The sequence below is a fragment of the Barbus barbus genome (genome assembly GCF_936440315.1).
Source record: "Barbus barbus genome assembly, chromosome: 38".
Classification (NCBI taxonomy): domain Eukaryota; kingdom Metazoa; phylum Chordata; class Actinopteri; order Cypriniformes; family Cyprinidae; genus Barbus; species Barbus barbus.
In genome coordinates, this window is record NC_136716.1 from 10,146,171 (window position 1) to 10,173,170 (window position 27,000).

Consider the following 27,000-nt stretch of genomic DNA (forward strand, 5'->3'; position numbering starts at 1 on the left):
AGTATGGGTCTCCATACTTGGCCACTCTTCACTTCACTTCACAATTCACAGTTTACTAATGGTTTTGTATAATTATTAATTACGTGCTGTTAATGGCATTAAGACTATATTAAGAATATCAACTTTGTTGAGCACACCCTAAACGCAGTCCAATCTCAGCGAAATTTGGTTTGTTTCCATTTCTTATTAAGGAGAGTTGACTGGGAGGGTGAGAGCAGAAGATTTTAAAAGTCCAAAAATAAGGGCCACCCTTATTTTATATTTATATATATATATATATATATATAATCTCCATGCTTCTCCCAAGACACGACACACCACCACACATCATCTACAGCATCAATGCTGAAATCTCCCGTGGCTGTTCTGTGCTCCCTAATGTACACCTGGCCCACAACATCGGCCTCCAACATCTGTACGATGGACTTCACCTACACAAAGACGGAGTCCGTATTTTTGCAAAGAAACTAAAAGATGCAGCCCTGGGCCGCAGTCCAGCATCACCGAGACCCCTGCTACCAACTCCACTATAACAACGGCCCATTCACCCCTACATGCCCAGACATCCCCCTCCGGCCCCGGTGAGGACAGACATCGCCTGGACAAACACCGCACGTCGTCCACCACACCCACCAATCGCTCCCTACACATCTGTAAACCGGCAGTCACCAACTTCACATCCACCTGCTGCCCATCAAACCCCCGTAAGAAAGAAGAAACCAAAAACCACCCCACACCAAGAGAAGCCCCCACAGCCGAGAGCACAGAGCTATGCTGAAGCTGCAGCCCGGCCCCCTGCTCCACCCAGCACCTCTACACCTGCCAGTGAACTGAGCCAGATCAGAGAGATGCTGCAGACACTGTGCAACCAGCTCCTCAACAGATAAGGACAATATACACAAACAGTGCATTAATATATATATATATATATATATATATATATATAAAAAAAAAAAAAAAAGAAGTGCACTAGATGTAAATTGTCTACATATACATTATCACAGGTTATTTTCTCTCTGTCTTACCAAATAGGTTTATCTTTAATATTACTACAATACTAATGCGTTCATTTCATATAAGTTGTTGGAATATTCAGGGTCTTCATTCTTCGAATTTTGGTCCTAAAAGCACAGACCCAATTTTTCAGAAAAATAACAAAGATGCTGACATTATCATTCTCACTGAAACCTGGTGTCGAAAGGATGCGCTTACCTACTGTCCCTCAGGCTACTATGAAGTAATTGTACCCTCCGTTAAATTAAGTACAGTCCACCGTGGACGAGACTCGGGAGGAATTTTGGTGTGGTACAGGGAAGCTCTGGCCAAACACATTTCTATTATTACACTAAGTAAATTTCATTGCTGGTTAAAACTAAACAATCAAATTGGCATTTCAAGCACTGACACTTATCTTTGTGCCATCTACATTCCTCCAGCAGAATCCCCTTACTATGATGAGGAATATCTGAACAACATCCACACAGAGATCAGCCGTTTCCAGGCCCAGAGAAACGTGCTGCTGTGTGGAGACTTTAACGCAAGAACTGGATCTGAACCTGACATGGACCCCTCCTCATTCAGTGCATTCACTGTCAAACAACAAACTCCACTTTCTGACCATAACCAAATTAACATTTATATTAAAACACATCACTCACTAACACAAAACATACCCGAAACCTGTCAAATGTATCAAATCCAACCAGGATACAGATGGGCTTCAGACAGCACAGACAAATTTATTCAAGCCCTCAATTCTGAAGAAATTAAAAATCTAATCACTACATTTATTAAGAAAAAATTTGAAACAACTAAAGATGGTGTTAATTTGGCTATAAATGAAATAAATTACATATATAAAAAAGCAGCTTGCAAAACTGAGTTGAAAAAGAAAAGAAAAAAAATTAGTAAAAATACATCAAAAGATGAAAAATGGTTTGACTCAGACTGCAAAACATTAAGAAAAGAACTTAGAAAATTATCAAATATGAAACATAAAGAACCAAACAATGCTGACATAAGAACTGAATACTGTTCAAGATTAAAACAATACAAAGACACAATCAGAGCAAAAAAGAAACACCATCTGACCAAAAGTTTACAAGAAATAGAACATTCAATAAATCATAATCAGTTCTGGGATATGTGGAATAATCTGAGCACAACAAAACCACAAGACCTACCAATACAAGACGGAAACATTTGGACAAAACATTTAGAAAATTTATATAAAGAAATCCAACCAAAACAACTCATTAACAATTCTGATCAGATCAAACAAAGTCTACAAACTTATGAAAACATAATTAAAAATAATCAAAACCCTCTCGACTTCCCAATTACACATGAAGAATTGATGAAAAAACTCAAAAGCCAAAAATGTAAGAAATCTTGTGGCCCTGACAGCATTCTGGGTGAAATGCTGAAACACAGCACACCTGAGCTTCAGACAGCTGTGCTCAAATTATTCAATCTTGTACTTAGTTCAGGCTGTTTTCCTGACATCTGGAGCCAGGGACTTATTACCCTTATTCACAAGAGTGGAGACAAATTGGACCCTAATAATTTCAGAGGCATTTGTGTGAGCAGTAATCTGGGGAAGTTATTTAGCAGTATTTTAAACAATAGAATAGTAAACTTCCTTAACGAACACAGTGTCCTGAGTCCTAGCCAGATTGGCTTTCTTCCTAATTATAGAACTACTGACCACATTTACACCCTACACACCCTAATCAATAAACACGTAAAACAGACTAAACACGGAAACATATTTGCATGCTTTGTCGATTTAAAAAAAGCATTTGATTCAATTTGGCACGACGGATTATATTACAAACTTTTACAAAGTGGTGTAGGGGGTAAAGTTCATGACATTATTAAATCAATGTATTCAAGCAACAAATGTGCAATACGAATTGGCAACAAACATACAGAATTCTTCTCCCAGAAGAGAGGAGTACGGCAGGGCTGTAGCCTGAGTCCAACACTGTTCAACACAGTGGCGGCTGCTGGTCTTTCAAAGAGGGGAAGCTAATTTTCGGCCTACATCATAAAAATTGTCCATTTATTTATACGTAAATTCTGCCATCGTGTGCAGTTTGCTAGCTGGCTAGTTCACCGCCTGGCCTACTGCATGAATGAATGAATGAACAAACGATCTAAAAAACATTAAACTCGACGGAGGAAATTTGGGAATTATGTTAAACTGAAAGGAGGAATGTGGTGTATAATTGTGTGAAATGTATAATGAAAATTGGCCAGCAATTTCGCCAAGCAAATATCAAGAAATAGGTTGCAGTAGTTTGTCCTTTGACTACACTTGCAAAGTCCACTATGGGACTGAGCTCGAATCAGTGTTGCCAACTTCTTTCGATGGAAAGTAGCTGATGACATCATGCGCTAATTAGCATATTCATTACGTCATCGCGTCATATTGCCTTTTACATTTGTTTCTCTCTGTGCTCATACTGTATTTTAATGCAGCCAAATTCTCAATAAAACTGTTTTCCTTTATATATTTTACTCTTTATGTCAGTCAATGGGATAAATATGAAATAGTGACTGAAACGCAGCCCTTTAAGAATACATAACCAGCTCTCCCTCCCAAGAAGTTAGTGCACAAAAATACTAATTTATAATCGAGTCGTCGTCTGATTAAATCAAATAATACACACAAGATAAGACAAGACAATTCCTGTGCTGTGATTTCGGCTATATTTGCATGTAAAATTAGAGAAGCAACGTAATATCTAGCCCGGAGTCCAGCCCCGCCCACTCCTCCATTCACCCCCAGAGACGCTGAGTGTCCGGGGGCGGGACATAATCGCAGCATTTATCCAATGAGCGTCTAGTTTCGAAGCACTGAAAAAAACTGTTCAAAGCAGCCCCATAGAAGTCAATGGACGCTGGGCTTCAACAGGCAAATACACTGATACGGCAATATATGAGAAGGAAATCGAGTCACCTGCTATGTAGCTGATTCTGAATGAACTCGTCTTCGAGATGAACGTGTTCTAACGCATTTTTAATCAATAAAATGTTAACACAATAGTACATGTTTGACCATTAATTTTTTGACATTATAGGGGAAGCCGAGCTTCCCTTGCAGTCTTAAAGAAATCCCCACTGGTTCAACATCTACATTAATGAATTAGCGGTGCAGCTGGAACAGCCTACAGCCCCTGGACTCACTCTACAAGACAAAAATATCAAGCTTTTGCTGTACGCAGATGATCTAGTGCTGCTGTCATCCACCCCACAGGGACTACAGCAACACCTAGACCTGCTGGAGAACTACTGCCAGAACTGGGCCCTGGCAGTAAACCTCAAAAAGACCAGCATTATGGTCTTTCAGAAAAAGCCCAGATGTCAGGAACACAGATACCAGTTCAGTCTAGGCAGCACCGCCCTAGAACACACGATGCAGTACACTTACCTCGGCCTGATCATCACTGCATCGGGGAGTTTCAGTATGGCAGTGAATGCTCTCAAAGATAAAGCTCGAAGAGCTCTATATGCAATAAAGAAAAAATTCCAAAATATTGAAATACCGCTTCCAATTTGGTGTAAAATCTTTGATAGTGTAATTCAGCCCATAGCGCTGTATGGAAGTGAGGTTTGGGGTCCACTCAGTGATCAGAGCTACACTAGATGGGACAGGCATCCAACAGAAGCCCTACACACAGAATTCTGCAAAATGATCCTAAAATTACAAAGGAGAACACCCAATAATGCATGTAGGGCAGAATTAGGCCGTTTCCCATTGATTATAAATATACAAAAAAGATCGCTCAAATTCTGGATGCATCTAAAATCAAGTCCCAGAGAATCGCTACATTTTAAAGCACTACAAACCCAAGAACTGAACCCTGAAAAGAGTCAACTCAGTCAGCTGGTTCTGAGACTTACTAACCTGACTAACTCTACTAACACTAACCAGTCTCAGACCAGCACTGCTTCTCACCCAAACATCAAAATAAATCAAATTATCAAACAATCTAAACATATATATCTGGAACATTGGGATCAAGAAACCAAAACACAAAGTAAATTACAACTCTATCGAACTATAAAATTAAATTATGAATTAGAAGAATATCTCCAGAGTGTCAAAGACACAAAGCAGAGACAGATCCTGAGCAAGTACAGGCTCAGTGAGCACAGACTAGCCATCGAGACCGGCAGACACAGAAAGAGCTGGTTACCCAGAGAGCAAAGAGTGTGTGTTCACTGTGAGACAGGAGAGATCGAGACAGAGACACACTTCCTACTTCACTGTTACCAATTTAAATCAATCAGAGACATATACATCAACAAATTCACAAACATCATAAAGACGTTTACAGCCATGACTGAAGAGGAACAAATAAAGATAATACTAGGAGAGGGACAGACAGCAGCACTGGCTGCGAGATACGTGTGGACGTGCCACAGCCTGAGAGACAGCAGCTGAATGTGTGTGTGTGTGTGTGTGTGTGTGTGCTACAGTCTGAGAGACAGCAGGTGAACGTGTGTAATGTATGTATTATGTCTGACCTCAGTGTGTTTCCCTACTGTCTACCACAGTGACCCTCAGCCTGTGTGTTTATATGTTAAACACTGTGGTATGAAATGTTCACACAAGTTCTTATTTGTTAAAATATTTAAGTTTATATTGTTATAATGTTATAATTCTGTTATTTTGATATTTTCATTGTTATTATATTTCAAGCTTTGGCAATATTGTATTTTTTACAGTCATGCCAATAAAGCAATATTGAATTGAATTGATATATATATATATATATAGATATAGATATACAGGTCCTTCTCAAAAAATTAGCATATTGTGATAAAGTTCATTATTTTCTGTAATGTACTGATAAACATTAGACTTTCATATATTTTAGATTCATTACAACACAACTGAAGTAGTTCAAGCCTTTTATTGTTTTAATATTGATGATTTTGGCATACAGCTCATGAAAACCCAAAATTCCTATCTCAAAAAATTAGCATATCATGAAAAGGTTCTCTAAACGAGCTATTAACCTAATCATCTGAATCAACTAATTAACTCTAAACACCTGCAAAAATTCCTGAGGCTTTTAAAAACTCCCAGCCTGGTTCATTACTCAAAACCGCAATCATGGGTAAGACTGCCGACCTGACTGCTGTCCAGAAGGCCATCATTGACACCCTCAAGCAAGAGGGTAAGACACAGAAAGAAATTTCTGAACGAATAGGCTGTTCCCAGAGTGCTGTATCAAGGCACCTCAGTGGGAAGTCTGTGGGAAGGAAAAAGTGTGGCAGAAAACGCAGCACAACGAGAAGAGGTGACCGGACCCTGAGGAAGATTGTGGAGAAGGACCGATTCCAGACCTTGGGGGACCTGCGGAAGCAGTGGACTGAGTCTGGAGTAGAAACATCCAGAGCCACCGTGTACAGGCGTGTGCAGGAAATGGGCTACAGGTGCCGCATTCCCCAGGTCAAGCCACTTTTGAACCAGAAACAGCGGCAGAAGCGCCTGACCTGGGCTACAGAGAAGCAGCACTGGACTGTTGCTCAGTGGTCCAAAGTACTTTTTTCGGATGAAAGCAAATTTTGCATGTCATTCGGAAATCAAGGTGCCAGAGTCTGGAGGAAGACTGGGGAGAGGGAAATGCCAAAATGCCTGAAGTCCAGTGTCAAGTACCCACAGTCAGTGCTGCTGGTGTTGGTCCACTGTGTTTTATCAAGGGCAGGGTCAATGCAGCTAGCTATCAGGAGATTTTGGAGCACTTCATGCTTCCATCTGCTGAAAAGCTTTATGGAGATGAAGATTTCATTTTTCAGCACGACCTGGCACCTGCTCACAGTGCCAAAACCACTGGTAAATGGTTTACTGACCATGGTATTACTGTGCTCAATTGGCCTGCCAACTCTCCTGACCTGAACCCCATAGAGAATCTGTGGGATATTGTGAAGAGAAAGTTGAGAGACGCAAGACCCAACACTCTGGATGAGCTTAAGGCCGCTATCGAAGCATCCTGGGCCTCCATAACACCTCAGCAGTGCCACAGGCTGATTGCCTCCATGCCACGTCGCATTGAAGCAGTCATTTCTGCAAAAGGATTCCCGACCAAGTATTGAGTGCATAACTGAACATAATTATTTGAAGGTTGACTTTTTTTTTTTGTATTAAAAACACTTTTCTTTTATTGGTCGGATGAAATATGCTAATATTTTGAGATAGGAATTTTGGGTTTTCATGAGCTGTATGCCAAAATCATCAATATTAAAACAATAAAAGGCTTGAACTACTTCAGTTGTGTTGTAATGAATCTAAAATATATGAAAGTCTAATGTTTATCAGTACATTACAGAAAATAATGAACTTTATCACAATATGCTAATTTTTTGAGAAGGACCTGTATAGAGAGAGAGATATATAGAGAGATATATATATATAGAGAGAGAGAGTCAGTTTTGAGATGCCAGAGAAAGTTCCAAGGACTTTGCACATTCTCTAACTACACTAATAATCTCTCTCCTCTTTGTCTATAACAACAGACAACAAAAACCAAAGGCCTTCGCCCCATGACTGTGCAGGATGTGCCAGTGGTTCAGGCTCTTCTGCGAGAACATCTAAAGGCTTTTCATCTCTCTCCTTCTCTGACCCTGGAGGATGTTGAGCACTGGCTTCTGCCTCAAGATGGTGTGATTGACACATGTCATGGAGGTATGTATGATGAATTGGATCTTTAAACTGTTTTATTCAGACATCTAGCTGTCATGTCCTTCATTAATGTCACTTTTTATGCAGAGCATGGCCGGTACCATAACTGACATGGTGAGTTTCTACACACTTCCCTCTATGGTTCTGAACTACCCTGTGCATAAAGGCCTGAAGGTGGCCTGTGTTCTTTATTGCATCAGCAAGGCTACCCCACTGCTGCAGCTAATGGAGGACATCCTTATCTGTAAAGCAGTAAGTCAAAGGATATATCAGTCTAATTCCGCTGACTGCATTGATTGTGTCTCATATGAAGACCTTTACTGCCCATCTGTCACATCCAAACTACCCTGACCTGTAGATTCACAATGATTCCTTTAAATTTATTGTTTGTTCTGGTCTAATCACTCCTTGTACTCTCTGGTTTCTGTTCGGGGAAGATTTGATGTGTTCTCTGCTCTGGATGTAATGGATAATACAGCTTTTTTTGTGAAAAGTGATCAATTTAATAAAAAAACTAATGTTGTGTATTCAATATTTCAGTTGGGTGTTGTGCTGAAGTAAAGGCAATATTAAATAAATCCACATTTCTCATTATGAAATTTGTATGTATTTCTTTAATATTGATACAGTTGTCCATTACATTTTTATATGTTGCACAGATATTTATGATAGGTCTAATGAACTGATTCTGGCGGCTCGAAGAAACAAGAGACAAACCAGATTTCAGTATTGTTTTACTCAGTACTGCTCATTGAAACTAATTATCATATCTCTACATCAGTGAGTTGAGATTCAAAAAGATTATGAATGTATGGGTATACAGTCATGAATGGTTTTGAATCAAATATATTAAAATTTAAAAATTGGGACTGATGCTCGTGTTTCATCTAAAATATTAAATAAAACATATATTGTTATTAATATTATTTAATAATATAATATTTAATAATAATACAGACATTCTACGTAACAAAGTTAACTTTCATTAACATGACATATGGGAATGTGACAGTTGAACGCTATGGATCACATCTTTCTTGTATTGTTGTGCTGGCTGACAAATAGACCTATTTATTGTTTGTTCATGCTGAGAGCTGACATTAGTTCACAGGCCAAACAACTGTTATATCTACCCACATGAACCGAGCTGGACGTGCAGTAGTGTTTTGTGCAGTATGAATAAGGCAACACCAGGTGGCGCATTTTGACACCCTACTAGAAAACATAGAAATCAAGACATAAAGATGTCTACATAAAGATGTCTACGCAATCATTTAAAAAACAGGATTTAACATTGATACAGACTGTTTTCTTCGCAGAGTTATTTTAAATCAACTTTCTTGAATAAATTGTCATTTTACTAGAAACGTTTTTTGTAGCAAAAATAATAGCATTAGAATTCTAAACATAGCATAGGAAAAAAGGACTAGCAGAATTAGATGCGTGTTTTTTTGTGTTGTTTTTTTACCGAATCGGTGTTTTTGAACAAATCTTTCAAGTGAACGAACCGATTCAAAAGATTCGAGTCATTTGGATGAATCAAAATGCTAACCACTACTGGCGTGGACAGGGGTGGGATTTCAACTTTTAAGCACGATAGGCTAACGCAGTTTGCTGCCTTTCAGAGTCTTTCTACTGTCTGTTAGTGCGAGGTTTTATGTTACTACTCCAGGAGCAGTGTGAAGTTATATTTTAGTGTTTCACCACAAGGACATGCGGTGCTTTAATCCCGGCAGGGCTCTCGGTCGCTGATTCTAGGACCTAAAGACATAAAGATTGCTGTGCTATTTCAGATGGTTATGTATTTGGCTGTTATTTCACTCGTAATTTTTTATTTGTAAAATACTCCGGTCCTATCTATGCCGTTTTGTGATGACTCGCTGTATTCATCTAATGGTGAGTGTCTCATCCAAAATGTGTTAATTTCTCATTTATGTGTTTACTGAAAGTTGCATATCCAGTTATGTTGTGTCCTCGCAATTGTGTTATTCAGGACAGGCTTTTAATTGAACAATATTGTTAGTTTGATGTTGTTTTAAAAACGGAACAGTGCTGTTGTGTGTGTGTGTGTGTGTGTGTGTGTGTGTGAGAGAGAGAGAGAGAACGGTGAGCTAATGGGCGGAGTGTGTTGCTTAATGCAACTGAAAACCAAAGGTCTCTTTTGAAATATTCCCTAGTAATTTCTTTATGGCTGAAATGTGTGAGCCTTTGGCGCGTTGTTGTTGTTGTTTTTTTTTTTATCTGCTCTGTATATCAGTTCTCATTGAGTTCAGAGTTCAGAAGCCTTAAACAATGATCCCCCAATTAACTGTTTGAGAAAGCGGTCAATTAAACACCTACAAAAAAAAAAAAGGCATTGCAAGTGAAGCAATCTAGAAATTATTTCAATTCTCCAATTATTTAGTGTATGAGTAAAACAACAAAAATCTGAGTCCAGACTTTATCCATCAGTGGTTGATTGGATCATGAAAAGGGCATGTTATATAAGACAGAATGCAATTTATCTAGGTTATTGATTTACAGTGTTCAATAGCATAACTGATATTTAAGTGTAGTATATAGCATCTAGCCTAATACAGGTTTTGTCTTTTCATAAAACCAAATAGGCAAATACTTCCTGCCATTTGCTTTTGCATAAAGTCATAGAATTGACAGTGTTATTGTTAAAACATGACAAGACTCAACTGGATTGCAGTGAGATGGCTAGATATTGCCTACTTAAAGGGATCATGACGTGGCTTTTTTATTAGGCCTATTTTAATATTTTCCTCAAGTTTTACTAATAAATTTTGCACAAAAAATAAATATGTGGAAAAATTATCAACCCTCATTCTGGCCTTCCGTTTGAAATTTTGATCTGATTTTAAGGCGACAGAACATCCAGAAATGAAAATTTTTCCTTTAAATGTACTCACTCTCGGGCCATCCAAGATGTAGATGAGTTTGTTCATCATAACAGATTTGGAGAAATCTAGCATTACATTTACTTGCTCACCAGTGGATTCTCTGCAGGGAATGGATGCTGAGAGAATGGGAGTCTAAACCGCTGATAAAAACATCACAATAATCCACAAGTAATCCACACGGCTCTAGTTCATCAATTAAAGGTGCACTAAGCAATATTTGAAAAACACTTTTGACCACAGTGTCAGACCGAGTCCCAAAACACACTTGTAGCCAATCATCAGTAAGGGCGTGTAATGATAGAGAGATGAGAGTGCTCAATTTGAGTGCACATCAGTGTTGCCAGACATACGGTAATTATCGTATTTGTATGATAATTTTGACCTCAGTACAATGTATGATCAGTAATGAAAAAAAATCCCATAATGTACAATAATTTTTGAATTGTGTGACACTTCAAACGATGGTCGTTGTAATCATAGGGCTTCTTATACTCACTGATTGTGCATACCTTAGAGTGCGTTAAAAATGCTGGAGGGTGCCCTGCTTTTAGCCAACGAGCATGATGTTGCGGTCCATGACAGAATCCAATCTGTACCACGAAAGGACCCCCTCAACATCTGGCAACATACAGGCTTCTGATGACAGTGACTCAGAGGTGGAGTTTGAAGATTCCCACTAAAGTATGGCTAAGTTATTTATCTATTGTGGTAATTTGCAGGTAGATAAATAGCTGTATTCTGTACGTTTGACTCGTGTATGATAATTTTCTACCAAATACGATAAGTTTGAGCTTCTGGTACGATACTTGGAGATTTCCAATCTGGCAACACTGGTGCACAGTAGGGCTGTGTATTGGCAAGAATCTGGCGATACGATACGTATCACAATACAGGGGTTGCGATACGATATATTGCGATACATTTCGATACTGTAAGCAAGGCGATATATTGGGACATTTCTTATTTTAGGAATAGGATATATATATTTTTAGGAAAGCTGTCATTAAGAACACACCACCATATGCAAACCTTAGCAAAAAATAAATAAATAAAAATAGTTTAACCAGAATATACTGGGATCTGCATTTGCAATAATCAATCCCTATAACATTCAACATTATTGAACCACTTTTTGTGCAGTACGAGTAAAGGGGGAAATATTCGAGTGCTTGCATGATTCTTTAGTTAAATGTATGTATAAAATGAATATTTATAGACTCTACTTTAAAGGTTCACAGTTTAAGTTTACAATTGTGACATATACAATGTCATAACATCTGATCTGAACAAAAGATTACAACTGCTTAATATCAATGAAAAATAAAGTGCTTGCTGGATTCCTAAAGAAAACAAACAACTGTAAAACAATCAAATAAATAAAAATTTTAAACATTCTCAGAACTTTTTAACTTGGATTTCATAGGTTTTTCAGTTTGTATTTATGTTCCGCGTGGAATCACCGAGACCGTGACGCGAGCACCGCCCCAACTGCACAAAACGCCCCCGAATTACGAGAGAAAGCTGCAGCTGCGCGGCGACTCTACCGCCCGCCGCGCCCCGCACAAAGGCTCTTCAACACGGGACGCGACAAGCGGCAGAATCGATACAGTATCGGCAAACAAAATATTGCGATACTCGTGTGTATCGATATTTTCTTACACATCTAGTGCACAGGATGGATATCAGCAGATCGACTATAGATAAAGAGAGATGGCAGAAAAAAAAGGAAAATATCAGAGGAACAAAACATAAAAAAAAAAAGAAAAAAAAGGGGGTTCCGATCTGGCAAGAGGTAGGACCCATGTAAATATTGGAGCAGCTAGTGAACTCAAGGAGCGGGAAGGCATGGAACCGAGGTTGTGTTGTTTCTTCTTGATAATAACGAGTAACATTGATTTTGCATTGTTTCACACAACTGATCTGTTGCCTTTTGTTTGAATATGCTTGTGTGTCAACTTAGCTTGCTTCCGTGATCGTCATTGCCAAATCTGTGTACGTATGTGTGGGGTAGAGATGGGTTCTGTTGGGGTATGGGCGTGTTTGTTTCAGTGCTTTCAAATATCAACATCATTTGGCAAAATTCGCTTAGTGCACTTTTAACGTTGTGTGAAGTGAAAAGCTGTGTTTGTTATAAAGAAATTTATCATTAAGGCACTTTCTGCTAAAATTTTCTTTTGGCCAAAAAACTAGTTCATAATACATGGCACATCCTCCAGTGGAAAAAGTCGATCCCCGTTGTTCTGTCACTTCAAAATTCACCAATGTTGTTTGTTGTACAGAAATGTTTTGCACTGTTTTTGCTTGTAAACGGTGCTTTATCTGTGCATATTTTTTGCTTCACAAGACATTAAAATGAAATTTAATTCTCCAGAATTCTTCATCTACATTTTGAATGGCCTGAGGGTGAAGACATTTTCATCTTTGGGTGAACTATTCCTGTAAGACTTGTCAGTACTTGGCTACTGTTATGATTGGCTAACCTCATTGCATGAGAAAAAGTATCTATGCCCCCTCACTACTGCACATAAGTGTTTTGAAAACCATCATTTACAATCAAAGCACTATGAAATTGTTTGTTTAGGGTTTGTTTTTGACATGATGCTTGCATTTAGTATAGACAGGTTTCAGCTGTTAAGCGACTGAACTCTAATGGGTTAATTAAAACTATTTGTTGATGTCATGCCTTAAAGTTAGTCATATGCAAATTGGGTAAACGTACCCATTAAGCACACAACCATTTCTGAGCTCAGATTATAAAATGAAGAAAATAATGTATTATCCTACATGATGTCTTAGACAATTGATGTGTTTGTTACTACATGCCTCCTGTAATTTCAAGTCAATCAGATCATTGCACACTGAGATGTGAGTATCCATGTGCTCACACTGTCTGGCAGCCATTTTGAAAGCTGTCTGAAAACTTTCACCTAAAGAGGAGCCCCTTAAATGTGCTTTTTTTAAAAAAAAAAAGATGTTTAAGCCTTTATTTTTGGATAGAGATTAATGTTTAGTCTTTTGCATATCATATACTGGAACTTGGATGTGGGAAATAATTACAGTTAGATCCAAAAAATAGTTTTAGCAACATAGCGTAGATGCTACAGAGCATAGCAGACTAGCTGTATAAAATTGTGTGCTACGCTAATATATTACTTAACAGGCATTACAGGCTTTTACTTTTAAAGGGGTGGTTGATTGCAATTTCCCTTTTTTTAATGTTAGTTAGTGTGCAATGTTGCTGTTTGAGTATAAAGAATATCTGCAAAGTTACGAGGCTGAAAGGCAGTTTAATGCCTACAAAAACGACTGGTAAGGGACTACAACGAGTTACTTCCCGGGTCTGATATGTCATGGACTCAGATAAATCTCGCCTCTGGAAACATGTAAGGAAGGGGGCAAAGCCATGCTGCGCTGCTTTAGAGAAGAGGAAGAGAAAACTAGGGGTGCATGTAAAAAATCTATTCATATATGAACCGCGATTCTGTCTTCTAACGATTCTAATGGGTTCACAAGTTTCAAAATCATATGTTTTAAAGCAGCGGTTCTTAATACTGTTCCTCGCGTCGCCCTGCTCTGCATCTCTCTCTCTCTTGAATTTTTTTATTAGGTCAAGCTAAAATGGCTATCTATGGTTCTAGGAAACGCAAAATTGAACAAAACATGAGTTTATTGGCAGTTTTTTCAATTCCGTAAAATCTAGAATTCTCATTGATTTTCGTTATTTCGAAGCTATGAATTCTTTCTTTCGCCTTAATTTGGTGCTATGGCAGAGCTTTGTGTGAGGTTTTTGAAGACAACTTGGTCTTTGCCCCTATTTTGGCTTAATTTTTTATTTTTATTTATTTTTTTCCTTTTTTTTGACTTGATTGTCTGGATAATGTGTTAATTGTTTGTAATAAAGTTATTTTTCGAAAATCAAATCTCTCTCTCTCTCTCTCTCTCTCTCTCTCTCTCTCTCTCTCTCTCATTCAGATCATCAGCTCAGTGAATACACTTATTTTCACATAGCTATGAGAAGCTTGCGTGGACATGCATGCGGTTGCCTTGTTGTATTAAAGCTTTAATCATGATAAAACTGTACAGTGGGGCAAATAAGTATTTGATACACTGCCGATTTTTCAAGTTTTCCCACTTACAAAAAATGGACAGATCTGTAATTTTCATCGTAGGTACCCCTCAACTGTGAGGGACAGAATATAAAAACAAAATCCAGAAAATCACATTGTATGATTTTTGAATAATTAATTTCCATTTTATTGCATGAAACAAGTATTTGATACAATAGAAAAATATAACTTAATATTTGGTACAGAAACCTTTGTCTACAATTACAGAGGTCAGACGTTTCCTGTAGTTCTTGACCAGGTTTGCACACACTGCAGGGATTTTGGCCCACTCCTCCATACAGGTCTTCTCCAGATCTTTCAGGTTTTGGGGCTGTCGCTGGGCAACACAGAGTTTCAGCTCCCTCCATAGATTTTCTATTGGGTTCAGGTCTGGAGACTGGCTAGGCCACTCCAGGGCCTTGAAATGCTTCTTACGGAGCCACTACTTAGTTGCCCTTGCTGTGTGTTTGGGGTCATTGTCATGCTGGAAGACCCAGCCATGACCCATCTTCAATTCTCATACTGAGGGAAGGAGGTTGTTGCCCAAAATCTCGTGATACATGGCCCCATCCATCCTCCCCTCAATACAGTGCAGTCGTCCTGTCCCCTTTGCAGAAAATCATCCCCAAAGCATGATGTTTCCACCTCCATGTTTCACGGTTGGGATGGTGTTCTTGGGATTGTAATCCCATCCTTCTTCTTCCTCCAAACACGGCGAGTGGAGTTTATACCAAAAAGTTATATTTTGGTCTCATCTGACCACATGACCTTCTCCCATGCCTCCTCTGGATCATCCAGATGGTCTTTGGCAAACTTCAGACGGGCCTGGACATGTGCTGGCTTGAGCAGGGGGACCTTGCTCTCGCTGCAGGATTTTAATCCATGACGGTGTAGTGTGTTACTAATGGTAACCGTTGAGACTGTGGTCCCAGCTCTCTTCAGGTCATTGACCAGGTCCTCCCGTTCTGGGCTGATCCCTCACCTTTCTCAGGATCATTGATACTCCATGAGGGGAGATCTTGCATGGAGCCCCAGTCCGAGGGAGATTGACAGTCATCTTGAATTTCTTCCATTTTCTAATATTTGCGCCAACAGTTGTTGTCTTCTCACCAAGCTGTTTGCCTATTGTCCTGTAGCCCATCCCAGCCTTGTGCAGGTCTACAATTTTGTCCCTAGTGTCCTTGGACAGCTCTTTGGTCTTGCCCATAGTGGAGAGTTTGGAGTCTGATTGATTGAGTGTGTGAACGGGTGTCTTTTTTACAGGTAACTAGTTCAAACAGGTGCAATTAATACAGGTAATGAGTGGGCGATAGGAGCGCTTCTTAAAGACAAACTAACAGGTCTGTGAGAGCCAGAATTCTTGCTGGTTGGTAGGTGATCAAATACTTATTTCAAAATTGCAAAATTACAGATCTCTCCATTCTTTGTAAGTGGGAAAACTTGAAAAATTGGCTGTGTATCAAATACTTATTTGCCCCACTGTATATTAAAAGCTAACAGAAGCAGTAGCATTTACAAATAACAGCTCATCTAAAAGTATGAGACAACAACAAACATACCATTAAGAGCCGTGCTTGCACAGGTTCTGCACGATCCTCTTCACTAATATCCTCTGCGTCTCAATCGGGCTCAGATTGATAAGAAATATAGACGATGCCATTGTTTACAATACAACCGGAGTGCATGCCGCTGAGCTGAGGGCGGGACATTCAGATGCACACTTGGCGGTTTATCCAATCACAACACATTGGGGCATCTAACCAATCGTGTCTTTCTAAGTGAGGGGCTTCATAAAAGCAGGAAATGATCAGCTCGTTTATCAGAGAAGGGACAGAGCGGTGTGGAGTAAAGGTAAATTATGTGAATTTTTTTTTTTTTTTTTTTTACAAATGAAGCATTAACACATTTTAGACTGCACCCTATAAACACAATCAAGTCTAGAAAAAAAACAGTCAACCACCCCTTTAAATCCATAATATTATAAATTGACAATTTATTGCTGATCTGTAATTTTTAAAGACTTCATATTATTGTAAGGTGAGCTTAAAGGGTACAGTACTATGAAAATCACACAGCTTCAGTGTGACATTAATAAGAAAAAGTACAATTTCATGGATAATGTTAAACTTTTTCTGTATGACGTCACAGAATGCACAATTCCAAAAATGATATTTTTGTAGAGTTTTGTGATAATATGGAGGGTGTTTTAAGCTATGAAATTTGCAGAATGTTTAAGTGCAGTAAAGGCCTCTTATATCTCAAAAGATCAGGGAAAATTTGATTTCTCATGCCATGACCCCTTTAATTGATCACTGAGGGGAGATTTGAGACCATCAATGAAAAACAGGAGAGCTCAGGCTTGATTTTCAAGTGATACAGTCCAGAAGAATGACTGACAGAGTCAGACTGTCATTCTGTTTGTCACTCAAGGGAAGCCAGAACCAGTCAGGTCACACACAACTCCATGCCCAGACTAAACTAAGCTTTACAGACATCAATTTGAAACTTAAAGTGGACACAAAGCTAAAGCTTAGGACATGTAGCTCAGTAGGACAGAGAGGAAGAAACTAATTACATGAAAACACAAGTATGCACTTGCATACCATGGTAAAGACCTGTTCCTGTAAAGTAAATCATGGTCTTAGATGCCTGAGGGGAATAGCACAGCGAACATGTTCCAACAGAGCATCTGAAAGCTTTTCTCTCAGGGCTTGATTATTTTGATCCATGTGAAAGCAGAGGTTGACAGAAGCTTCTTTGTTGCAAGATGGTGAAATCTGTTGTGGTGCCGGTTAAATAGCTGTCCTTTGGGGAGCGGTCAGATATCATCTGCTAGCGTGAAAGAAGCCCCAACCTCAAATACCCAGATAAGGCGGTCAATATACAGCAATTTATGACATGCATATTGACACATTGAGTACTAATTATATATTTTTCATATATATTCTGACTTAAAGTGGTCATTGCATTTTATGAAATCAGATATGTGTGATTGGCTACATTGCTCAATGCAACAAGATACTTTGTATATAGTAAGCTTTAGAGCACAAACAAAAACACACACAGGATAGATGTTTCGCCAGTATCCTATAGCTTTAGCTGAGGGTGCTCTTGCTTTCATTTGAACAGGGCCTGGCCAAGCCTTGAGAGTCTCAAGCTGGCAGAAAGGCAGGAAAAAACAGATCCAAGGGGAAGTCAGCAGCAGATAAACATAGACGTCAACAATTATCAGTCAGAGGGAACAGGCAGGACAGTGTTGAGACGAGTAAAATGAGAACAGGCAACAACCTTTAAACAAACTGAGCTAAATGAATAAACATGAAAAATCCTCTCCTTGGCTTGTTCACATAACAATTAGACCTTATAAATGAAAATCTATGTGACTCACCTCATGCAAAGGTTGGTGTTATTTACTAAACGCTTGTATGTAGAGCTGAAGAGAAGTTGCAACCAGAGATCAGGCTCAAGCTAAAAAATGGTACACAGTAATACTTTTAGATATCTTTTTTGTTATTTAATTATATATGTAATTATGACATTTTTACTAACAAAACTAACAGTGACAGTAATGATAGTTAGGAAGTTCGCCACAGTAAATATTTACACATGCTCAAGCGGGGGGGGGTTTGATGCTGTTTTGTATCAGGAGCTCTTGTGTATAGAGCCTGAGGTGCATTGTGCAGAGCCACTCTGCTAATACAGGGCTCCAGACAAAAAAATCGAGTAAGGAGCCATTGGCTCCTATAAAAGAAAAACTTAGGCGCCAAATTATTTTTTTAGGTGCCACAGAATAAAAGTGGTTTATTTTATTATTATCATTTTATTTTTCCCCCCTATTTTAACATTTTCAATCATTTTGTCATGTGTTTGTCTTATCTTTTCTATGCTTTATCAGCATTTTAATCCATCTTGTAGATGATCAGGTCGACCGGGGGACTAAGGTTCACTTAAAGTGTGAATTAAATGTCTTTTACAACTTGAAATATACAGTCACAAAGAATTGTTCGTTACACAGAATCTGTACCAATATCATGGACCATAAGCATCACTTGGCAACTGAGTGCAGTGCATCCTATAAATGTTGTCACGTCTTTCACACATTCAGTCTGTTTTTCTTCATTAGTAAAATGCAATTTTATAGGAGGAGTTGAATCATGTACAACAATAAGTAAAAATATTAATATGCAACAGCGCATAAATATAGCAAAACGCTCCTCTTTATAGTTATTTTTCTAGCTGACTGATGAGTTTATGGACACTGAGTGGTTATTCTGAGGTAAATGTATTACAATGCAATGTTTACAAGCTTTATACATTTCCTCAGTTTGAAACACTGAATGAGCTTTTACATAAAACATTTCAGTAAGTTGTACTATAGGCTTTCTTATTGCCTACCTTTTGATCACGTTCATTTCATACTATAGTAGTAAATCGAAATATATAATGGGTTCACTTGCTGCTTTAACTGAGGTGCTAAAGAGGTCGCGCCTGAGCATTAAGTGCGATACTCTCCGCTCGCACGATCCGGACGCATACACGGACCGTGTGGACGCGGGGTACTGGTGTTTATATTACAGAAAGTGTGCGCTTGTGGTCCGCATTAAAGAGCACCCAAACCGCATAATTTGAATTTCGTAGCATTTTAAAGCTGATACTTTGTTTATTAAAAAGTAAGACAGCACAAAGCTTTTTGCGAATTACTGGATGGCAAGTGCGCTTCAAATAACAGGAAGTCCATGCATTAACAGAACACAGCATATAGACTAAGATCTCGATAAGAAGAAGCCATATTAGTAATGATTATAAATGAGAATTGTTGACGATATTGCCAGTATCCACAGAGCTGACAGCTTTACCTGTTGAAGTTTGTTCAAGTTGTGCACGAAATGGACACGGCTTTTCTGCGCTTGCACTTTGGGGCTGTTTACACCTGGTCACTTCATGCATTTTTTCCTGATCGGATAGCTATCTGATCCCGAAAAGAGGTGTAAATGCCGTCCAAAACGCATTCGAGACGGATATAAATCCAATCGCTCGAACCACTTCAGGAGGTGGTCTGGGCGAAACCGGACAAGTGTAAATGCATCTGGTTGTTGAAACCACATATGGTAATTTTACTCCTCCCATAATATTAAAATAATAGACGTGTGAGAGCGTTTTATAGGCTATATGGCATGTTATAGTCAGATATGACAGCGCAATGCAACAAGCATCACCGCGGTTGAGTAGCGGAGTATTTCTTCAGCAAGCGACGCGCAAACTGAATGAACCTGAAAGTAAGTCGCAGACGCTCAACACACAATCATCTTCATTAAAAGTAGCGAGACTAGCCTATCTTTCCAGTGCTGATGCCGTGCGCTCTCTTGTTGCGGTCTCTGATATTGAAATTAGCTGATAATTAATAAAATTATCCATTGCTTTCATTGACGTGAACTCCGTTATATTTGCATATGAAGCGGGAATTGAAGAATGGATTTATATCCGTTTTGCGAAGACACATTTATGTGGCCAAGTGTAAATGGGGAAACGTTTTAACATCATATAGATATCCGATCAGAGAAAATGCATGAAGTGACCAGGTGTAAACAGGCCCTTTCAGGTCTCTCTCACTGCGTTCAGCAGACTGTGTGCGGCAGAGACGAGGACTGTTTGAAACTCTTTTCCAGTAAAACTTTGATGCGCATCGTCTTATGTAAGTTTAATACGTGAACATAACAAAAGATGTGAGCGCAAAACAACCGGGAAAAAAGTCCTTTCATGCAAATTATATATAGTCGCCAGTGGCGACCTCAGCAAAAACTTCACTCGCAAATTAATATTTTTGGTCGCAAATGCGACCATTTTAGTCGCAGTTTGGAGCCCTGTAATAGTTTATTAAACAATTTGATTGTTCATAATGGGATGTCAGTGGAGTCAAGTCAAGTCAAGTCACCTTTACTTATATAGCGCTTTTTACAATGCAAATTGTGTCAAAGCACTGCACAATATCAAAAAAAAAAAAGGAAAATAATGTCAATAAGTTTAAATAGTGTCTTTGCAATAAGGTCGGCGATATCGCTGGAAATGAAGCGTCCCCAACTAAGCAAGCCAGAGGCGACAGCGGCAAGGAACCAAAACTCCATCGGTGACAGAATGGAGAAAAAACCTTGGGAGAAACCAGGCTCAGTCGGGGGGCCAATTCTCCTCTGGCCAAACAAACCAGCAGTTCAGTTCCAAACTGCAGCAAGTCAGATTGAATGGGCTCAGCTGGTTCCAGTGGTCTTTTCCGATGGCTGTCTAAGTGGCGGGGTCCTCAATGGGGATCTGTCTCTGGCGTTCATCCAGGTGTTTGGCCTCTGCCTACGATCAGGGACACATACGTCATCTCCCGGCGCTGATCCTCCATCTCAGGTGTTCGGTCATCTCAGATCATGTAATGGTTAGATCCAGACTGAAGTTCTGTAATTCGTGGCTACCACGGGATGTTAATGTTAATCCCGTGGCAGAAACGTAGAGACAAGCAGAGACATGATTAGCGTAGCTGCTGTTCCATCTAAGCAAAAATAAATTGTTCAACCCAAGCTAAAGAATAATAATAATGTACATTTGATCAGATATAACTGCAGTACAAGATTATAAAATGCATTATGTGTATGCTTGGCTAAAGAGATGTGTCTTTAATCTAGATTTAAACAGAGAGAGTGTGTCTGAACCCCGAATGTTATCAGGAAGGCTATTCCAGAGTTTGGGAGCCAAATGTGAAAAAGCTCTACCTCCTTTAGTGGACTTTGCTATCCTAGGTACTACCAAAAGTCCAGAGTTTTGCGACCTTAGAGAGCGGGTTGGATTATAGCGTGGTAGAAGACAAGTTAGATACGCAGGTGCTAAACCATTTAGGGCCTTATAGGCAAGTAATAATAATTTGTAAATGATACGGAACTGAATAGGTAGCCAGTGCAGAGACTGTAAAATTGGAGTAATATGATCATATTTTCTTGATCTGGTAAGAACTCTAGCCGCTGCATTTTGGACTATCTGTAGCTTGTTTATTGAAGATGCAGGACAACCACCTAGCAGTGCATTACAATAGTCCAGGTTAGAGGTCATGAATGCATGAACTAGCTTTTCTGCATCAGAAACAGGTAGCATGCTTCGAAGCTTGGCAATGTTTCTAAGATGGAAGAATGCTGTTTTTGTAACATGGGAAATATGATTTTCAAAGGACAAGTTGCTGTCTAAAATAACACCCAGATTTTTGACTTTAGAGGACGTAACAGTACATCCGTCTAGTTGCAAATTATAATCCACGAGATTCTGTGTACTGTTTTTTGGTCCAATAAGTAATATCTCTGTCTTATCTGAATTTAGTAGGAGGAAATTATTGGTCATCCAATCTTTTACACTTTTTACACAATCTATTAGCTTAGATAGTTGAGAAGTTTCATCTGGTCTTGTTGAGATATATAATTGAGTATCATCAGCATAGCAATGAAAACTTATCCGGTGTTTTCTAATATTTCCAAGGGGCAACATGTAAATTGAAAATAGCAGAGGACCTAGGACAGATCCTTGTGGTACTCCATACTTTACTGGTGATAATTGAGATGACTCCCCATTTAAATGAACAAAGTGGTAGCGATCGGACAGGTAGGATCTAAACCATCTTAAAGCCTGTCCTTGAATACCAATATATTTTTGTAATCGATCTATGAGTATATTATGGTCTATAGTGTCAAACGCAGCACTAAGATCAAGTAATACTAGCAATGAGGTGCAGCCTTGATCTGAAGCAAGTAGTAAGTCATTCGTAATTTTAACAAGTGCAGTTTCTGTACTATGATTGGGCCTGAAACCTGATTGAAATTCTTCATAGAGATCATTTTTTTGCAAAAAGGAGCATAATTGAGTAGACACAATTTTTTCTAAAATTTTTGACATAAACGGAAGATTTGAAATGGGTCTGTAATTTGCCAGTTCATTAGAATCTAGTTGTGGTTTCTTAATAAGAGGCTTAATAACTGCCACCTTGAATGGTTTTGGGACGTGACCTAAATATAACGATGAGTTAATAATATTGAGAAGCGGTTTTTCTGCTACGGGTAACAACTCTTTCAGTAATTTAGTAGGTACAGGATCTAATAAACACGTTGTTGGTTTAGATGCACTGATAAGTTTATTTAGCTCTTCCTTTCCTATAGTTGTAAAGCACGGCAGTTTTTCTTTGGGTGCGATGAATGAAGCTGAAATACTAGACGCAGTAGAATCTACATTTGTTATTGTATTTCTGATGTTATCTATTTTATCAGTAAAGAAATTCATAAAGTCATGACTATTAAACTGTGGGGGAATATTTAGATCGGGTGGTGTCTGTTTATTTGTTAGTCTAGCCACTGTGCTAAATAAGAACCTTGGATTGTTTTGGTTATTATCTATGAGTTTGCGGATATGCTCTACCCTGGCAGCTTTTAGAGCCTGTCTATAGCTGGACATACTGTTTTTCCACGCAATTCTAAAAACTTCTAATTTAGTTTTTCTCCATTTGGGCTCAAGAATACGAGTTTCTTTCTTGAGAGAATGGGTATAACTGTTGTACCATGGCGCAGTACGTTTTTCTCTAACCTTTTTCAATTTGAGGGGGGCAACAGCTTCTAATGTATTAGAGAAGATAGTGCCCATGTTGCTAGTCATTTCGTCTAGTTCATGCATATTTATGGGTACACAGAGCAGTTGAGATAAATCAGGCAGGTTATTTGTGAATCTGTCTTTGGTGGCTGGAACAATAGTTCTGCACCAGACGATAACGCGGAGCCATATAACTAATATCAGTAATAGGCAGCATGCACGATACAAGGAAATGATCAGTAACATCGTCACTTTGAGGTACGATATCTATATCAGTAAGATCAAGTCCATGCGATATAATTAAATCTAGCGTATGATTAAAACGATGAGTGGGCCCGGTGACGTTTTGCTTGACTCCAAAAGAGTTTATTAGGTCAGTAAACGCAAGTCCTAACGCATCATTTGTATTATCAATGTGAATGTTAAAATCTCCGACAATTAGCAGTTTATCAACATTAACTAGTAGATCTGAGAGGAAATCTGCAAATTCTTTTAGGAAATCTGTATATGGCCCTGGCGATCTATACACAGTAGCCAGAGCAAGAGATAGGCGAGATTTCTTTTGCATATCTAACAGTGTAACATTAAGCAGAAGTATTTTGAATGAGTTAAACCTCCTGTATCCTGTTTTCTGAGTAACATTGAGAATATCACTATATATTGTTGCAACACCGCCGCCACGACCAGTCTGACGGGGCTCATGTTTATAACAGTAGCTTGGTGGAGTAGACTCATTTAGACCAAAATATTCATTTGGTTTAAGCCAGGTTTCAGTCAGGCAGAGTACATCAAAATGATTATCTGTGATCATTTCATTTACAATAACTGCTTTGGGTGCAAGTGATCTAATGTTTAAGAGCCCAAGTTTTAAAAATTGTTTTTGTTCATTTATTTTGCGTTTTTCTGGTTTAATCACAGTCAGATTTTTTCTAGATCCTGCATTGAATTTATATTTTGATCTCGCTATTCGGGGAACAGACACAGTCTGTATAGATTGGACAACGCAATTACTTCTATTTTTTAAGTGGGTAGAACAAAAGTCGTCATAGCAGTTATTTGAGAATTGGCTTACTAGTCAGATGGAGCGTAGCGTCCTGGAGATGTTGTCTGATAAGAGTTCCGCTCCGACTCTGCTGGGATGCAGGCCATCAGCACGGAAAAGCCTAGGACGCTCCCAGAAAAGATTCCAATTATTAACAAAGAGCAGTTTCTGTTCTTTACACCATGACGATAACCATTCGTTTAAAGCAAACAGTCTACTGAACCTTTCGTTTCCTTGTCGATACGTGGGAAGCGGTCCTGACACGATGACCGTCGCCGCGGGCGATGTGCTGCGTACCGTCTCGATCAGGCTCCTGTAGTCCCTCTTCAGTGTCTCCGTCTGCCGCAGCTTGATGTCGTTGGCCCCCGCGTGCAGCACGACAGCACCGATGTTCTCGTTGCCCTTCAGGATCGCAGGTATCTGCGCAGAAACATCGAGAACACGTGCACCGGGGAAACAGTGAGTGTGCACTTTAACTTCAGCTGACGTAGCACGGACGTGACGGACGATGGAGCTTCCCACGACCACAGCATCGCGTTCCGAGTGAATAGAAATGTGCAAAACTATGTATTTCAAAATGATTCCACTAGGTCAGTTTGGAAAGTATGCAGTTTTGCATATCCATAATGGAGTTCGGTTGAAATATAAAAGCCCTGGGTATGAGAGACATTCGAGTTGACAGACTTGTTAAGGTGTATGAATGTTTATCATTTGCAAATGTTTTTGAAGTCTTGCTGATTTAAACATTAGAGGATTCAAGCACAAGATGACAAGAAAAAGATCTCAACTTGGTACTCGTGCTCATTCTGATAAGCCACCTCTCAGACAATGCACAAATACTGAATCGTGTTGCACTTAAAAATACATAAAATTGTCAAAATATTTTGTCTGGCTTGTTGAGTATCAAACAGTTGGGTATGTCTTAAGTGAACATAGTTGAACAAGAACTCTGATATATGTTGGCATATTAAATCCATGCATTAGGTCATAATTTTAGAGCAACCTAATTTACTTGATGCTATCTATTTCCTTAATGTTAATAAAACAACAAAATAAAAAAGACTGAATAAATTTTATAGCTTGAAAGATTAATCTATATTTAATTTATACAGTGAAGACTATGCAGAATCATTTTACATTTGTTTGTTCGATTTCTGTAATATTTCTTGCTGTTAGACATGACTGAAAAATTAATAGTACTGTTTATTTTGTATATTTGTTCTACTGTATTTATTTGTACTACTGCATGTAATTTGTCTATGTTCTCATTTTATTACTGTCTGTATACTTGTCTTTAATAATGTTTGAACTTAATATTAGTTAATCTGGTAGTTTTTGCAGTGGTAGAGTTGACAATTATGAAATTTGACTGGTACCTAAAATGTTGGTGTTGTAATTAAAAATAATCTTATTTATAAGAATACCATGTTATATGGGTCAAACCAATGAAAACAATGTCTATTTCATTCATTTATTAATTTAGTTAGCTTTGTGACAGGGCCAGTGAAATTTTTGGCAGGGTGAGTAAAAATCTAAACCACTGTACAAAAAATCCTACAGTAAAAAAAAGTCCTGTCACTACTAACTGTATAATTTTATAATGTTAAAGTACATCCTTATTCTTGATGTGACTTTTATTCTCATAGACAGTATACTATGAGATCTCAGAACATGACTTTATTCTCAAAATCTGAAATGTTTCTTTATTTTAATATTACTGAAGCAGGCTAAATACCTGTAACATTTTGTTGTACAAATCTATCATTGGAGTGATGTAGATCAATGCATAATAACATTACAAATTATGTTTTTAGTCAGACAACAGTTGTGCAGCATAAAAGGCTGAATTTTGAGATAATTCTCAGAGATGATTTATTGCTAAAGCACAACACACTGTCAGTATACTACAATCTTGCCTAAAAGACTAATCTTAAATTAGTCTTAAGTTAGTCATCTAACAACTAATCATCTAACTAGTTGTTAGATGACTAATTGACCATACTGCCCACCCCTAATGTCAAAGGCAGTTGCAGTTCTTGCTGAACGTTACCATACCCTGAGAGATTCACAATTAATGAACATCAGGGTCATGCTGATAAGACTGCAATTAGGAAATGCAGGATATGCTGTAATGTTTTTGAAGTTTTCTGCAACACAAATACACTTCTCTATCTCAGTTTTTTTTTTCACCATTAAAAAATAAGGCAAAAAAAGAGAGAAGTCACACAGGTTTCAATTATTTGTAGGTGAGAGAGTTTTAACTTGCAGCCCTGATGGTTTCTTTGCCAGTTTTTTCAGAATCATCAGTGCTTTTCTTTTTGAGTGGTGCTGTTTTCAGTGTAATTCACACATGTTTGGGCATATTTAAGAATAAGGATGTATTTGCAGAAGTTGCAACTGTGTTGAAAAAGCAGTATGTGGAAAGACATACAACCCACTAAATGCCTGAGCATGTTTACTTGTGCACAATTTCCATATTATATAGTATCATTACATAATAGCCTACCACAGCTGCTATGCTTACTTATTGAATTATCATTTTCAGGAATACATCAGTTTTACATCTTACTGTCTAGGGAAGTGAAACTGCGATTGAGTACTCAAGTACTCTGCCGTGACAGCGATGATCGATCATGAAAACGTTGACCC

General features: G+C 38.5%; 2 protein-coding genes across 5 annotated transcripts in view; one reads left to right on the top strand and one right to left on the bottom strand.

The window, feature by feature from the left end:
• The first annotated feature begins 9,219 nt into the window (after window positions 1-9,219).
• LOC306857670 (supervillin-like) overlaps window positions 9,220-27,000 on the top strand; it is a 133,529-nt gene continuing 115,748 nt past the window's right edge. For 2 of the 4 annotated variants that reach the window (XR_013783128.1, XR_013783129.1), the window contains exon 1: window positions 9,250-9,592. The gene's annotated coding sequence lies outside the window, so the exon portion shown is untranslated. Of the gene's footprint in view, window positions 9,593-27,000 lie in introns of all 4 variants that reach the window. The other 2 variants (XM_079397709.1, XM_079397710.1) reach the window with 2 other exon arrangements.
• LOC306857671 (uncharacterized protein) overlaps window positions 19,361-27,000 on the bottom strand; it is a 38,529-nt gene continuing 30,889 nt past the window's right edge. The window contains exons 2-3 of the mRNA XM_079397712.1: window positions 24,382-24,771; window positions 19,361-21,159 (exon numbers count right to left, since the gene is read on the bottom strand). Of these exons, the coding sequence (XP_079253838.1) occupies window positions 24,385-24,771 (387 nt within the window). The 3' untranslated portion in view covers window positions 19,361-21,159; window positions 24,382-24,384. The remainder of the gene's footprint in view (window positions 21,160-24,381; window positions 24,772-27,000) is intronic.